General features: G+C 40.5%; 1 protein-coding gene across 1 annotated transcript in view; it reads right to left on the reverse strand.

Annotated features, from left to right (window-relative positions):
• Positions 1–16,658, reverse strand: part of CUNH20orf194 (chromosome unknown C20orf194 homolog) — a 152,922-nt gene that overhangs the window by 89,746 nt on the left and 46,518 nt on the right. Inside the window, exon 8 of the mRNA XM_023718572.1 lies at positions 6,243–6,341. Within this exon, the coding sequence (XP_023574340.1) occupies positions 6,243–6,341 (99 nt within the window). The remainder of the gene's footprint in view (positions 1–6,242; positions 6,342–16,658) is intronic.

The following is a 16,658-nucleotide window of genomic DNA, read 5'->3' on the forward strand; positions in this document are numbered from 1 at the left end:
TTTTTGGGTCTTTTTTGGAGACAGGTCTTCCTATGCAATTCAGACTGGCCTTGAGCTTACTTTGTAGCCCAGGCTGGTCTCAAACTCACAATGATCCTCGTGCCTCAGCCTACAGAGTGTTGGAATTACATGTGTGCTGAGATTACAGGTGGAGACAGGGTCTCTCTATTCGCTTTAGGCCAGCCTTAAACTCACTGAGTAGCCTAGCCTGGCTACTCAGTGAAGTTCCAGTGATCCTCCTGCCTCAGCTTCTTGAATGCTTGGAATTATAGGCATATGCTACTATGCCTGTGTTAACTATTGTTATTCTCTTATTATTTTGTTAAGAAATTTTATTTTTTCATTTAAAAAAAAAATCCAGAGTACACTGATATGTTTTCAGGAAACCAAAGAAGTAATTCTTACCTTTTAGATGCACAGTGTTAGGCTAAACATTAATTAAAAATTAACATGAAGATTCTAGTTCCTAAGGTGTTCAAAATTTCAAAAAGGCAATTTTATTCTTCCTAAAGAACACCTATTGTATTTTTCCAATTATTTAATGAATATATGTTCATTGTAGAATACAATAAAAATCACTGTTGGGCTGGGGAGATAGCTTGGTGGTCTAAGCGCCTGCCTGGCAAGCGTAAGGACTCAGGATTGAATCCCGGTACCACATGCCATACTGGCCCCGAAACCTCAGGCACACTGCACCAGGGCAACTGGGCATGGTGGCACCCATCTGTAATCCCAGTGCTGAGGAGACTGAGAGAGAAGGATCACAAGTCCGAACTGCATAGGGAGACCCTGTACCAAATAAGTAAATAAACAAACAACAACAACAAAAAACAAACCTTTGCTAATCTGTAAGAACTGTTTACATTTTTGTGCATTTCTTCAAATCTTTTTTCTATGGTACATCTTTTTTCTTTTATGGTACATCTATAGAATACATATGATAGTATGAACATTTATAAATAGTCCTCTATTCTCAGAGATTTATACTGTTACTAATTTGTCTTTATCAAGAATGATACTATGGGGCTAAGGAGATGGCTCGGTGGAATAAGTGCTTGCCTGGCAGGCATGAGGTCCTGAGTTCAATTTGCGGTACCACCAAAAAAAAAAAAAAAAAAAAAAAAGAATACTACTATGATGAGCCTGTTGTGGTAGCACACTCCCAGCATTTGGTAGGCTGAGGCAGAAAGATGACCTTGAGTTCAAGACCAGCCTGGACTAGAAAACAAAATAAAACAACTGTAATGAACAACTTTCAATAAATTTTATCTGCAGAGCCAGGCACGGTGGTGTGTGACTCTAGCTCTCAGGAGGCAGAGGCAATAGGGTCACCTTGAGTTTGAGGCCAGCCTGGGCTACATAATAAGTTCATGGACAGCCTGCACTACAAAGTGAGAACTATCTCAAAAACAACAAAAACAAAATAAACTTTATTTATAGCTCTAATTATTTCCCAAAGCAGCTGAGGGAATAAAATTATATGTACCCTATAAAGAGATAACAATTTTGTCAATTTTTTTTTTTAAATTTAGTACAGAGTCTACAGGGTCTCACTATATAGATCTGACTCACAGTGATTCTCCTGTTTTCAGCCTCCCAAGTGCTGGGATTACAGGCATGCACCACCGCGCCCAGTCTCAATCGCCATCTCAGAGTGCCCCGTGCATGGGGTCAGCACAGCATTCCAGGGATTGAACCTGGGCTGCTGCGCTCTGCCTAAGCAGGCACTCTGCCTAAGTCAAATTGTTTTTTAAGACAGTTTTATCAATGTATAGGCCTACTTCACGATGTGAATGTTCCTATCTCTGGTCTTATTACCAGCCTTACCTGTGGAATGATTTCAATAGATGGGCCAAGTTGGTCAATGAAAAATGGTATTTTACTGTTATTTTATTTTTATATCACTTTACTTTTTAATGCAGAATATTTTGGATATGTTTAGTGGCCATCTGAATTTTTTTTTATTAGTTCTGCTTCTGAGTTTCACTGTCTTACTGATTAGCAAAATCTCTTTTAGGTTGAAATAACAGTAATTAAAATTTACTGTAGGCAGACGCAGGGGTGGGGAGTTCAATCCTCAGGCCTGCTGTGCTGGCCCCGGACCCAGGGCAGCTGAGACAGCCATTGAGACTGGGTGAGGTGGCACAAGCCTGTAATCCCAGCACTTGGGTGGCTGTAAACAGGAGGATACTATGAGTTGGATCTACACAGTGAGACTCTGTATGCCCTATATATCCTGCCCTAAAATACAAAACAAATAAATAAGTAAAAATTAAAAAAACAAAAAAATAAAATTTACGGTAGGGTTATTATGTAAATGTGAAAGGCACTAAAATGAATCATGCCAAGAATTCCTAATAACCTAAGAGGTTCTTGCTATTATGGCCCCCCTGACAGATGAACTGGCTCAAATGCAAAAGCTGGTCAAGGCAACAGAGCTAGCAAGCTGCACAGCTTGGGTTCTAACTGGTTAATCATTTGATGGAAAACCTCATAAAGTTAGATCTCTCACATCACACAAGCAAAAACTGTATGTGGATTACAGATCTAAATATAAAAATTTAGACCATGCAAATACTAGAGGATGGATTTACTCCTTTTATGCTGTTCTAGGGATTAAACCTAGGGCCCTAGGATGCTACCTAGGCAAGTACTCTACCACTATATTATTTTTTAAACTTCAATCAAAGCCTTTGCACAATGATTCGAAATATGAAGATAATAAAATATGGATATACTTATATAAAAATGTTTCCATGGCAAAGGAAATAGTAAAGCATCTGAGATAAAAATGGAAGAAATATTTGGAATATACATATAAAGAACTCTAAGGAACAAAAGACCTAAAAAAAAAACCCGTTTGGGATATAGCTCAATGGTAGTGTTTACGCGCCATGTGGAAGCCCTGGGTTGTATCTCCATTGTACGTGCAAGTGCACATGAGCACATGCACGTGGTCACACACATACACACACAGACATAAAAACAAAACATAATGCACTTGCCTGGCAAGTGCAGGGGCCTGAGTTCAACCCCTGGTTCTGCCAAAAAATAAATAAAATAAAAACAAAACATGAAATGTTCTATGCTTGCTTCAGCAGCACCTATACTAAAAATGATACTCAAACATATGAAAGAGGGGCTGGTGAGATGGCTCAGTGGTCTAAAGCACCTACTTAGAACAAGCTTAGCAAAGCACAGGAACCGCGGTTCAATCCCCCAGCACCACATGCCAGTCAGCCCCGCCCCCTGGTGGGCTGAGCTGGCCACACACACACACACACACACACACACACACACACACACAAAATAAATAAATAAATAAAATAAACATATGAAAGAACATTCAAACTTGCTCATATTAGAGAAAGGTAAATTAAAACCATACTAACATACCATTTCCCATCTATTAGACTGTAAAAGTTGTATAGTATGACAACATATTCTGTCCAGGAGGATGTGGGGCAACAGGAACTCTCATATACTATTGGTGGGAATGCAAATTAGATAATACACCCTCCTGTGGGGGGACTTTGGCAACAGCTAACACAGCTACAAATGTACTTACCTTTAAATCTAGCTATCCCATTACTAGATATATTTCCCTCAAACAATGTAAAAACAACTAAGCACAAACTTATTTATTTCAGTACTATCTGTAATAGTAAAATAATGAAAATAACCTACATATGCATATATGAGAGTTGCTGAATAAATTAAAGACAAATCTACATAATAGAGTACCACAAATTATAACAAATGAGGGAGTTTTCAGAGGGGATATAGCTCAGTGGTAAAGTATTTCCCTAGGATCACTTGAGTCCCTAGGTTTGATCCCCAGCATCAGGTTTATCACGGGTTTAAAAAAAAAAGCAGAAAATTTCAATGAATTAATTTGAAGAAAATTCTAGGATTTATTATTTAGTAAAAAAAGAAAAATAGAAATAACTCCATGCTACTCTTTAATGTAACAAAGAAGAGAATATAAAAAAATACACATTTATCTCTCATTTGTCCAAATCACATAAAACAGATAAATCAGAACTTCTTTTCAGTATCTTTCACTTTTTGAACAACAGTAATAAGAGAGTGATAAAATTTCAAAGAACTGGAAAAGGCATCTGAGAGAAAAGGGACAACTTGAAATGGTCTATTTTAAGGGTAACTAGAGTCCCTGAAGGAAAGAAGAGACCTTTGGAACTGCAAAAATATTTCAACAATGGACAAAAACTTTGTAAGCTTGACAAAAACTAAGTTCACCAAACTAAGAAGCTCAATCACAAAAAAAAAAAAAAAAAAAAAAAAAAAAAAAAAAAAAAAAAAAAAAAAACTAGAATAAAATGGTTAATGAGGGTCAGCCAAGTAGCTCAGCAGATTAAAGCATCTTCAGGCAGGCGCAGGAGCCATCCCCAATACCCAGGCCTGCCATGCTGGCCCCGCCCCCAGGGAGAGCTGAGAGGGCAATTGAGACTAGGCCTGGTGGCGCGTGCCTGCAATCCCAGCACTTGGGAAGCTGTAAACAGGTGGATCACTATGAGTCCAATCTGGTAATGAGACCCTGAACACCCTGTAGATCCTTCTCTAAAACTATAAAACAAAACAAAACAACAACAACAAAAAAACCAACAAAAAAAAACCCAAAAAACAAAAACAAAAAATGGTTAATGAAATTGCTCAAACCAGCAATAAAGAAAATCTTAAATGCTTCCAGAGGGAAAATAAAACCTGGTACAGGCAGAGGATCAAAGATTAAGACAAGATACTTCTCAACAGAAACAATATGCATGAAAATAGAATGGAGAAATGTCTTTCAAACACAGGAAAGAGAAAACTGTCGTACGGGGCCAGGGATATGGCTCAGTGACACAGCACCTGCCTGGCAGGTGCAAGTTCTTGAGTTTGATTCCCAGGTCCAAAAAAATAAAATAAAATCCACATATGGCAAAATTTCTTTAAAAAATGAAAGCGAAACATTTTATTTTCAGACATACAAAAGATGACAGAATTCATTATCAGAAGATTTGAACCACAAGAAATGCTACAGGACATCCTTATGAGAGCAGGATGCCAAGTGGGAAGCTAGGACTACGCAGAGCAATGGAGAGCACCAGAGAAAGTAATGACGTGGGCAAATATGTAAGACCTTTTTCTGACTAAAGTTTTAAAAAGATACTTAATTATTCAAATTTAGGACAAGATAAACTCTAGCTCCAAATGATCAGGAAGAGGGCTTGGGCTGGGCCACAGTGTGTACTGCAGAAGAGACTGGCAGTGTAAGCACAAGGAAGAGGCAGGGCAGTGTGAGCCAGTCCTCCTCATCCTTTCCATGGGCCACTTCTGTGACTGTCCTGTGCCTTTGTTCCCCATCTAACTACTTTAGTTCACTCATGAGTTGGTCTTAGTCTGAACCTGGTAACTGGTCGCTGTCAATCTGTTGGAAAGACAGCTCCACATTCATGACCCAGAGCTCTGACTAACAAACGTGTGTTACTTACACACAGAGAATTAGTAACTAGTGCTCAACAAGCATTTGGCTGACAGAAGCACCAACAACTGAAAAGCGAATTTCCTTCTAGTAGAGAAGGTGGCACAGAAATCAATCTCTCTCTCTCTCTCTCTCTCTCTCTCTCTCTCTCTCTCTCTCTCTGTACCCTCCCTCCCCTCCCCTCTCTCCCCCCTTCCCTCTACCCTCCCCTCCCTCCCTTCCTTAGGCACTGAGGATCAAAACCATCGCCTCACAAGCACTTTACTATAGAAATGCACCTCTGGCCTCAAAACAACTTTTAATACATGAACAGGAATAGCTGGGGAATTTTTTCTGGCATATTAACACAGCTTAAGGAAATAATAACCAAAATAAAATAGGACAGTGTTGTATTTTGAGGAAAATTTTTGTATATTTCTTGAGACATGATCCCACTATGCAGTTCAGGGTGGCCTTGAAATCACTACACAGCCCAGACTGGCCTCATCCTCCTGCCTCAGTTTCATGAGTGCTGAGATTACAGTTTTACACCAACACACACAATGAGAATAAAAATTTAAGTAAAAAGTATAAACAATGTATAAATCAGCCAATATTTTTCTTTTCTTTTCTTTTTCTTTTTTTTTTTTTTTTGAGGGGGGGTACCAGGGATCAAACTCAGGACCTTGTGCTTGCCAGGCAGGCCCTTATGCCACTATCTCTCTGGCCCAAATCAACCAATTTCTCTTACACTCTTTTTGATTCCTCTTTTACATACCTCACCAGCCTGAGATTCTGAAAGTTCCAGTAGGAAAGGAATTTCTGTGTCAAAATTAGCGAAGAAGTTAGACCACTGATGTTCGAAAGCCACCAAATCCTAGAAAAAAAATGATAAAATGTCATATAAGGGAGGGACTTCAAAAAACCAGAATCATGAAACTGCAACTAATCTCAAAATACCTGACTGTATGTATATATTGGTTAAAAGGTAGTAGCACACTACCGATACATACAACCACATGCACAAATCTTATGAACATTACATTAACTGAAAGAAGCCAGATGTGAAAGACACCAGAATTGTGTTCTTGTTGTTGTTGTTGTTCTGGGAATTGAACTCAGGACTTTGTGCTTCCCAGGCAGGTGCTGTGCTGCTGAGCCCAGTGTGATCTATTTATATGGGATATGCAGAGAGGGGAAATCTGTAGAGACACAAAGTCAACTAGTACTTGCCTAGGCTGGGTGTGGAGGTAAAGAGGGACTGCAAGTGTAGACAAGGTAACTTTTTGGGTTGATGAAAAAATTAAAAAATTGGGGGTTATGGTTGCACCACCCTGTAAATTTACTGAAATCACTAAAGTGTAAATTTTTTTTCAAAGTTTTATTGATAAACAGATAGCAATGAGACAGTTTCAAATCTAATCGGAAGTACAGTTTCAATAAATAATACACTGCATATATTCTTCTCAGTGGTTAATTGCTGTACAAGAAGTGGACTTGTGATCCTATTTACAAACACCATTAGAACAAATCATTCTATTCATTAAGAGAATGCATAAAGTGTAAATTTAAAATGAGTTAATTTTAGCACACTTATTATATTCCAAAAAGTTGCTTCAAAAGGATAGTTGGGAGGCCGGGGAGATAGCTCAGTAAGAACAAGTGCTTGCCTGGCAAGCGTAGGGTCCTGAGTTCAATCCCTGGTACCGGGGGGGGGGGGAAGGGTAGTTGGGCTGGGGAGATAACTCAGCAGTATAAGCACCTGCCTGGCAAGTTCAAAGTCCTGGGTTTGATGATCCCTGGTTAAAAAAAATATATTTTTTTTTACTCAAAAGGGTAGTTAGTGACCCTTAAGCATCTTATTTTATTCAATTATTCTTTTTTTTTTTTTTAATGTATTTAGGGGGCCAGGGAGATGGCTCAGTAGAATAAGCACTTCCTGGCAAGCACAAGGGCCTGAGTTCAATCCCCGGTTCCGCAAAATAAAAAAAACAAAAACAAATAAATGTATTTAGTACAGGGTGTACATGTTCTCACTACACAGATCAGACTCATAGTGATTCTCCTGTTTTCAGTCTCCCAAGCACTGGGATTATAGGTGCGTGCCACCATGCCCAGTCTCAATCGTGTCTCAGGGTGCCCTGGGGGTGGGGCTGGCACGGCACTCTGGGATCAAATCCTGGTCCCTGTGTCTGCCTGAGCAGGTGCTTTAATCAACTGAGCTATCTGGTCAGCCATTTTATCTACTCTTGTGGGAAGGAAGAACTTATTTATGAGGCCCCCTGATGTTCAGTTCCAAAAGTGTCACAGCATGAAGCTTTGCTGAAGGACAAATGAATGAGATAACCTTTGCAGTTCAGAGAGACAGTGGTGGCACAGAGCCCTCTCCTCTTAGAGGCCAAGTGAGTATTGAGGAACTCTACTCCTTCCCAGCTATCCTCTCCATGCCCTTCTGCTTCCTATCCTATGCTAGCTGTTTTTCAGCCTCCTCTGGTTCCCAGCCACCATATATTTATTGCATTTTGCTACTGGCTTTTGTGCAAGGCATCATCAGTTAACAACTGTAATTTGCTTAAGACACTCTTCAAGTAGTACCTTTGGTTTTACTTTGCAGTTACTAATGTGTATTCAAATTGGATATTAATATATATTCACTATTCATTTTGTACTTCGTAAAGATGAGTATGTCTAGCATGCAGCCTCGTGCTCTGCTCATAACAGGTATTCTGCCTGCTGCACCAAAGCTCACAGGCTGGACCCACACTCCCATCCACTCTTCCCTTCCAGTGCAGGCCACACAGGTACTCAGACCTCTATGCCTGCAGGAAATGCAATGAACCTCTGCTGGAATATTTAATGTGAACAGCATTCTCAATTAATGGCTTTTCTCCTTGCTGCCCAGACATCCATCCATCTAGATACCTACATGCCTATAATATATATATATATATATATATATATATATATATTTATATTCTTTTCAATAAGCATGTAGATGATAGTGTGTTGATATTCTGTGAATACATTTTCTATATAACATAGGATAAAATAAGTCAGGCAGGTAGGTGTGTGTGTATACACTGCATAAAGATGTATACACCACATAGTTTAGATTTATACTAGGCAGGCATATACCACTTAGGATTTTATTTTATTTTATGAATTTGGTACAGGGTTTCACTATGCAGCTCAGATACATAGTGATCCTCCTGTTTTCAGCCTCTCCAGTGCTGGGATTACAGGTGTGCACCACCATGCCTGGACACAATCGACGAGTCAGTGTGCCCCAGGGGTAAGGTCAGCATGGCATGCAGGACTGGGGATTGAACCCTGGTCCCTGTACTTGCCAAAGCAGGTGCTTAGTTCACTGAGCTATCTCCCCAGCTAACAGTTAGGTTTTTGTAAGTATACTCTATGATGTTTGCACAAGGACAAAATTTCCCAATAACACATTTTTCAGAATATGTCCCATTATTAAATGGCAACTGACCATACATACACATACACAGAAAGAGAGAGGGAGGGAGTAAAGAAGGGAGGGTAGAAGGAAGGAAGGAAGGGAGGGAAGCAGAGGGAAGAAGGAAGGAGAAATGAGAATTATCCATCTACTGCAAAGATCTAGAGACAATGACCAGGTTAGAAGTAATGATTATTCCTACTGCCCAAGATTGTGGTGCTGAAATATTATTTTCCATTTAAAGAAAGCAGATTTTTTTTTTTTTTTTTTCAGAACTGGGGATTGAACTCAGGCCCTTGCACTTGCCAGCAAAGCCCTTATTCCACTGAGCCATCTCCCCGGCCCAAAGAAAGCAGAATTTATTAGAGAAAAGACTAATTCCAGGTTTGGACCAGAACAGTAAGTATACAAGCAATGTGCCTGGACCACCTTTTCATAACAGTTGGCAAGGCAGCTATCAAGGACTATTAGCATTGAATTAAAAGGACAGAACAGCCAGGCGTGGTGGCACACACCTATATTCCCAGCTACTCAGGAGGCTAAGATAGATGTATTCTAAGCATCTAGAATATATCTGGCAAGTGCAAGGACCTGGGTTTGATCCCCAGTACCACACGCCATGCCAGTCTGGTTCTGGATGTGCCATGATGGCCACCAAAACCACGTATGGTGTCACATGCCTATGATCCCAGCACTGGGGAGGCTGAGACAACAGAATCATTACAAGTCTGAGCTGCACAGCGAGACCTTGTACCAAATAAATAAGTAAATAAATAAAATATTATTTTAAAAACATTTAAAGACATATTACAGTGATACATGCATACCCATATTTATAGCAGCACAGTTCATCATAGTTAAATCTTAGAAACAGCCTTTATGTCTATCAACAGACACACAGATAAAGAAAATGTGATATATACACACAATGGACTACTACTTTGCCATAAAGGACAACTTTGAGTCATTTGTGGGAAAATGAATGCATGGGAGATCATACTGTTAAGTGAAATATATTAGACACACAAGCTTAAATCACAGGGTTTCTCTTATATGAGAAGTCTAAAGTGCATGTGATTTAAGGAACAAAGTAAATAGGTAATAGGAAACAGGGAGACAGCTCTTTTGTAAACAGGAAAGGACCAAGAGACGGGGGAAGGGAATAAAAAGAATCAAGATGTGTCATGTATATACATGTACCAACTCCCCAAGATGAATGTAATCATTATGTACTACAAACACGTAGTAATAAACATTTAAAAAAATTAAATCCCAACTGAGGACAAATAGAAGACAAATGATCTTGTTTCTTCAATTCAAAGCAAGGGGGAAACAGAGGTGGAGGGAGAACCAACAGAGTAAGAAACCTAATGCATTCTGCTCTGTGAACGCATGAATGAATGCCACAGACAGGCAGCCCTGAACCACGTGCTTACAGAAGCACCTCTGGAAGAAAAAACTGTAAAGGAAATAAGGAAATGTTATCATAAAATTCACAATAGTTTTACCTATTCTTGGACAAGGAGGAAGAAGTTATGGGGTTGGCAGACAGCGCCCAGACAGCTTCTGAGGCAGTTAGCAATTTATTAAGTTGAAATTAGTATTATTCTGTTGCCTGAGTCTGTTATTTTAATAAACATCTTTAAAGACAAATATGTAAGTAATAATTGTTCATTACAGAAAATCATTAACATGTTCTCATTCTAATTTTACTTACGCATTTTATGTATCAAGTATTCATGTACTTGTGATGTGTAATCTATAGTAAGCACCTGGGTCAGACTTCCCTGCCATACTATCTCTGGATATGGCCCAGTAAGTCAGCCTTTCAGGCTTCAGGTTCCTGGCCCACTTGTTAGTAGGTCCATCTGGTGTCCTTGACGTTGGTTCCGGGACAATCTTCCCACTTTGGGCAGGATTTAATTCCTTCAAAGGTTTTAATTCCTTCAAAACCTTCTGGACTCAGAAAAGAAGCATACTCCCTACTTTTTCAATTGATACTTTAAACAAAGACCTTCTGTGTCTGATTCCTCTGGTCCAGGTTAACTCCTCATGTAAAGCTGGCTGCCACTACCTCTTAACACTGAAAGTTTCTTTTTTTTTTTTATTTATAATTTTTTTTAAACATTTATTTATTGTGTGTGTGTGTGTGTGTGTGTGTGTGTGTGTGTGTGGCCAGCTCAGCCCACCAGGGGGCGCGGCTGGCTTGCATGTGGTGCTGGAGGATCGAACCGTGGTCCCTGTGCTTTGCCAAGCTTGTTCCAAGTAGGTGCTTTAGACCACTGAGCCATCTCTCCAGCCCCTGAAAGTGTGTTTCAATTGAGAAAAATATGTGCTACCTTGAGACCATACTCTTAAGTGAAATGCATCAGACATATATGTGTAAATATCATATTATTTTTCTACGGTGAGAAACCAAAAAGGTAAAAAAGGACCAAAATATGTAACAGATATCAGGGAACAAGGGAGGGAAGGGAAAGGAAAAAATGTGTATAGAAGGTTAAAAAAAAAAAAAAAAAGGAAACAAAGCTTTTGTAAATAAAGAGAAGAAATGAGATTGAAAGAAGGGTTGATTAGGCAAAGAAGAAAGATGAAGATAAATATATATTTGTTGTTGCTTTTTTGCTTGTTTTTTGGTACCAGGGATTGAACTCAGGATCTTGCACTTGCCAGGCAGGTGCTTAAACCACTGAGCTATCTATCTGAACTCTCAAGATATATTTGGTACATGTACAAATCCATTATGATGAGTGTGATTATTATGCATATCTAAAATGTATCAAAAATGAATTTTAAAAAAGATGTATGTTAGGACTTCAGCTCTACTTCTTATTGGCTATGTGACACTGGACAAGGATCTTAACTTCTGTGGGCCTAAAACACTTCATATGTGTAACTAGAATGATTACTATTCACCTTACTGAACTGTTACAGAAATGAACAGTGATACGCAGGAAGCGCCAATCACCGTATTTTGTACACTAGATGTCACTAATACTTGGGGACTTCTCTGCCTCTGTGGTGGTGCAGCTCCAGGCCGGCCATGAGAACCGAGGAGCTGCCTCACTTCCTTGTTTGCCTACATCCCTCAGACACCACACCACAGTCACTGGGCACAGAGAGCAGTTGCCCCAGTGCATCTCTGCCTTGCTTACTGACTCTGTACAATCCTTTCAGCCAGCCCAAAATCCTCTTTTCTGAGAAGACACAAAAATAAATAGTGCCGTTTATAATACACAATATGCTGTTTTTTTAAACTGTAGAATTTAGAAACTCAATGTATATTTTCATTTGAAAGTTATACCTAGTGACACCATCTTGGTGATAATAAACTGAGTTGCACACTTGAATGGTAGCCATTCTTCGGCTATTTTCTAGGTTGAAAACAAAACAAAACACTAGGCAAAACACACTCAAGAGGTTACACAAAAGAGGCAGTTTGCTCCCTAAAACTATCCCTGAGGAGGTGGATATGTCAGTAGTAATTTAAGAATACACTGGTATTAAATACTGCTTTCAGCTCCATGGTATGAGTAAAATGGAAGAAGGCAAGACTTCTCATACCAAAAGTAACTAGCAGTATATAGGAAAAGACCTTTTGTATCCTTTTCAATCTCCCTAACTTTCTGTGTACTTTTCTGCATGTCTTTGTAGATGAGGAGAATAAGGTACACAGCAGTAATGTGAGCAGCCTGAGGATGCAACACTAATAAGTAGTAAAGTTGAAATACATCTGGAGAGGACAGTTACAGCCTGTGTGCTTTTTACTAAACATACTATGCTTTTTCCCCAGCACAAATCCTGCATTTGTGGAAGTGGTTTCTGTGTATGTAGGGCAAACGTGTCAGGTGGATACAAAGACTACTTGCTCAGATGCATCAAGGTGAAATAAGTAGTTAAGGACTGAAACCCCAAGGACCATGCCAGTCTGCCTTGGCCTTCAGCCTGTGGGCAAGGACTCTGAACTTCAGATAGAACTTAACCTCAGGCTGGCATCCAGCAGAGGCAGCTTTTGGGTCGCTAAGTCCATATTCACAGCCCCACTGTGCAGCTATGCAAGGGTTGCCACATGTGACCTTCTCTCAGTGTTCACAAAAAGGTGATTCTAGGTTTTTTCTGGTGCCCACAATGTTCACACCACCTCCTCCTGCACTGGGATTACATGTCTATGCCACCATATCCAGTCTTGGTTGCCAGCTCAACGTGCCCAGGGGTGGATGGGGCTGGTGCCCCATGTGGTGCTGGGGATCAAACCCCAGTCCCTGAACTTGCTTAAGCAGGTACTTAGTCTGCTGAGCTATCTCGCTGGCCTCAGCTTAGTTATTTTTAAATAAAAGTAAATGTAGGCCTGGGGAGATAGCTCAGCGGTCTAAGCATCTGCCTGTCAAGCACAAGAACCCAGGTTCAATCCCCAGGGCCTCGTGCCAGTACCACGTGCTATGTCAGCTGGCACGGAGCCGGCCAATGAAACCAGGTGTGGTGGTGCACACCTATAATCCCAGCACTGGGGAGGCTGAGACATGAGGATTACTATGAGTCCGAGCTACATAGTGAGATGGTGTACCAAATAAATGAATAAATAAAAGATTAAAAGTAAATTGAACTCTTGGCCTTTACATTTCAGGACCACTGCAAAGACTACTAGCAGTCCTTTAAAAGACTTCATTCCCCTTCTTTGTTACATTTGTGGTGCTGGAATTGAACCCTGGGCTTCATACATCTAAGCAACCACCTTACCACTCAGCTACATCTCTAGCCCTTTTTATGTTTTCAATTTTGAAATAGGATCTAAGTTGCCCAAGGCTGGCCTTGAGCTTGCCATCCATGTGCCTCAGCCAAGTATCTTTGATTATAAGTGTGCGCCATTACGACAACAGCCCCCCTTTTCTGTATCCAGTATAGGGTCTCACTACACAGCTTGGATTCCATAGTGATTCTCCTGTTTCAGCCTCCCCAGCGCTGTGATTCCAGGCGTGTGCCACCATGCATGGTTTCAGTGGCCTTGAAGGCCCCGATTAAGGCCAGCACAGCCTGGGGGCAGGTGCTTAGACAGCTGAGCTATCTCCCTGGCCCTCCCTTTCCCTTTTAATATTATCTAAGATTGTGAAGCTTGTGGGAAATCTGAAAATCAGGGAAGGGTCTGATCCATGGCCAGGGATGACCATCACTATTACTTCATCAGCTACAGGTGTCCCCACTGCTCCAGTGGCAGCAATGCTCTCCTGACTGGCTGATTCTTCATTAATTCCAGAGATGCTTGCAGTGCTCTCTAAATGCAGTCTTACATCAGCCACCATGAGGGTCTCGCAGGGGTTTCATATTAAGGGCAGCATGTGCAAGTGGGGCACCCGTCTCAGACAATCCCAAATTACTTATCTATCCTTTTAAATTTTTCTTCTCTTCTTTTTTTGGATTTGTGAGACAGAGTCTTGCTATATCATTCTTGAGACAGGTTCACTATGTAGCCCAGGATGGCCTCAAATAATAATCATCCTGCCTCAGCCTCTTCAGTAGCTGAGATTACAGCCATGTACCATAAATCCAGCTTCAATTTCAGTTTTATCTCACCTTACATAAAGAATTAACAGAATGCTTAAACTTTAACATATTGCTTAAAATCTTTTATAAAAAATCTTATTATTTTTTTTTTTTTTTGGCACAGGGTTTCTACACAGCCCCGACTCTTGGTAATCCTCTTGTCTCAGCCTGCCCAGAGCTAGGATTATTGTTCTGTGCTACCATGCCTGGTTTTGGTGGCAGGTATGGTGCACCCAGTTTCGGGGTTGGCATGGTATACGGTGCTGGGGATCGAACCTGGGTCCTGGAGCTTGCTGGGCAGGCACTTAGACTACCGAGCTATCTCCCCAGCCCTGTTGTTCAAAACCTTATTACTTTCCAATTCTAGCACTTACATAGTAATTAACATAAAGCCTTAATTCTCAATTTCCATGGTATCTATTCATCCTTAACTACATCCAATAATAAAATTAATATTACTATTGTGAAGTACATACTATATTTGGTCTTCCTCCTGATTTCCTGACACATACCTTCTAAAAGGCTTGGAATCTTTTTTTAAGACAAGGTCTCACTATCTAAATTACACTGGCCTTGAACTTGTGGCACTCTTCCTGCCTCAGTCTCCCCAGTGCTGCAATTATGTTAATAAGATGACTGGAGGGTGGGACCAGTCATACAAAAAACCAAAGCACAATCACAGGGCTCAGACTTTCAACCCCACCCTAAGTCTCAGAGAAGTGAAGATGATGTGGAAAGCTAAGCTGATCACCAACAACTAACGACATAATCAACCACACCCGCTTAATGAAACTTCTGTAAAAACCCAAAAGTTCAGGGTTTGGAGCATTTCTGGATAGCTTAGTATGCAAAGGTTCCCATGAAGGGTTTGGGATCTCTGCACCCCATTTCCATATGCCTCACCCTATGCATCGACTCCACTTACTGTTCATCTGTATCTTCTGGAGCATTGTTATCATGAGCTGGTTAATGAAGAGTCTGGTGTAGTGATGTACACCTGTGATCCAGCATTTGGGTTGAGGCAGGAGGATCACTATAAATTCAAGTCAGGCTGAGTTACATGGTGAGTTCAACACCAGCCTCAATTAAATAATGAAATCCTGTCTCAGTAGTCTTTTTTTATACCCTTTTCCTTCCCTACCTATCCTTACCTATTCAAATCTATTAAATGTATGTGTGTCCTTATTACTTGACTTTTAGGGGCTTTGAATGGCATTTTTTGATACCTCCTAGTTAACAGAGATGAAACAATTTTTTTTTTTTTTTTGCGGAACCGAGGATTGAACTCAGGCCCTTGCGCTTGCCAGGGAAGCACTTATTCCACTGAGCCATCTCCCTGGCCCCAAATATCTATACTACTTTCTCTCTCTCTCTTCTCTCTCTCTCTCTCTCTCTCTCTCTCTCTCTCTCTCTCTTTGGCAGAACTGGGGGTTGAACTCAGGCCCTTGAGCTTGCTAGGCAAGAGCTTATTCTACTGAGCCATCTTCCCAGCCCCACAATTTCTCATTATTACTTCTTTCTCCTACCAAGTTTTGTTAATGAAGTCATTTGAAAAACAAGGTTAATAAACTCACCCTATTTTATTACCATTCTCACACTCATGTTTCCTTTACTACCACAGTAGTAAAATTCTACCATTTTACTACGTAAAATACTTTCACTTTAGTCTGTAATCAAGGATCCACGCTCACTACTTGTCCTTTCACTGCAGCCTTTCCCGACATACTTGATGGCTGGAATCTGCCCACTATTAGGTTTCTACAGAAGCTCTGGAGAACCCATGGATCCCCGTACTTACACATTCAAAATATTTGGTTGGGGATATAGTTCAGTAATAAAGCACTTGCCTAGCATTTGTAAAGTCTTAGTTCAATTCTCATACACACACACACACACACACACTCTCTCTCTCTCTCTCTCTCTCTCTCACACACACACACACACACACAAACTGGTGAGTTAAGTGTGGTGTCAGTCTTATAATCTCAGCACTCAGGAGGCTGAGGCAGGTGAATCTCAAACATGAGGCTAGCCTAGGCCAGCCTGGATTACATAGCAAGACCTGTCTCAAAAACTAAAAAGTTTGTTACCTTTATAACTTGAATAAAAATCTAAAATTTTGAGGTTTTTTTCCCTAAAGGATGCTTTGTAAGGCTGGCTGGCTGGCCATCTGTCTTTCTCCCCTCCCCTCCCCTCCCC

This window comes from Octodon degus, unplaced genomic scaffold, assembly GCF_000260255.1.
Source record: "Octodon degus isolate 3935 unplaced genomic scaffold, OctDeg1.0 scaffold00060, whole genome shotgun sequence".
Lineage (NCBI taxonomy): Eukaryota > Metazoa > Chordata > Mammalia > Rodentia > Octodontidae > Octodon > Octodon degus.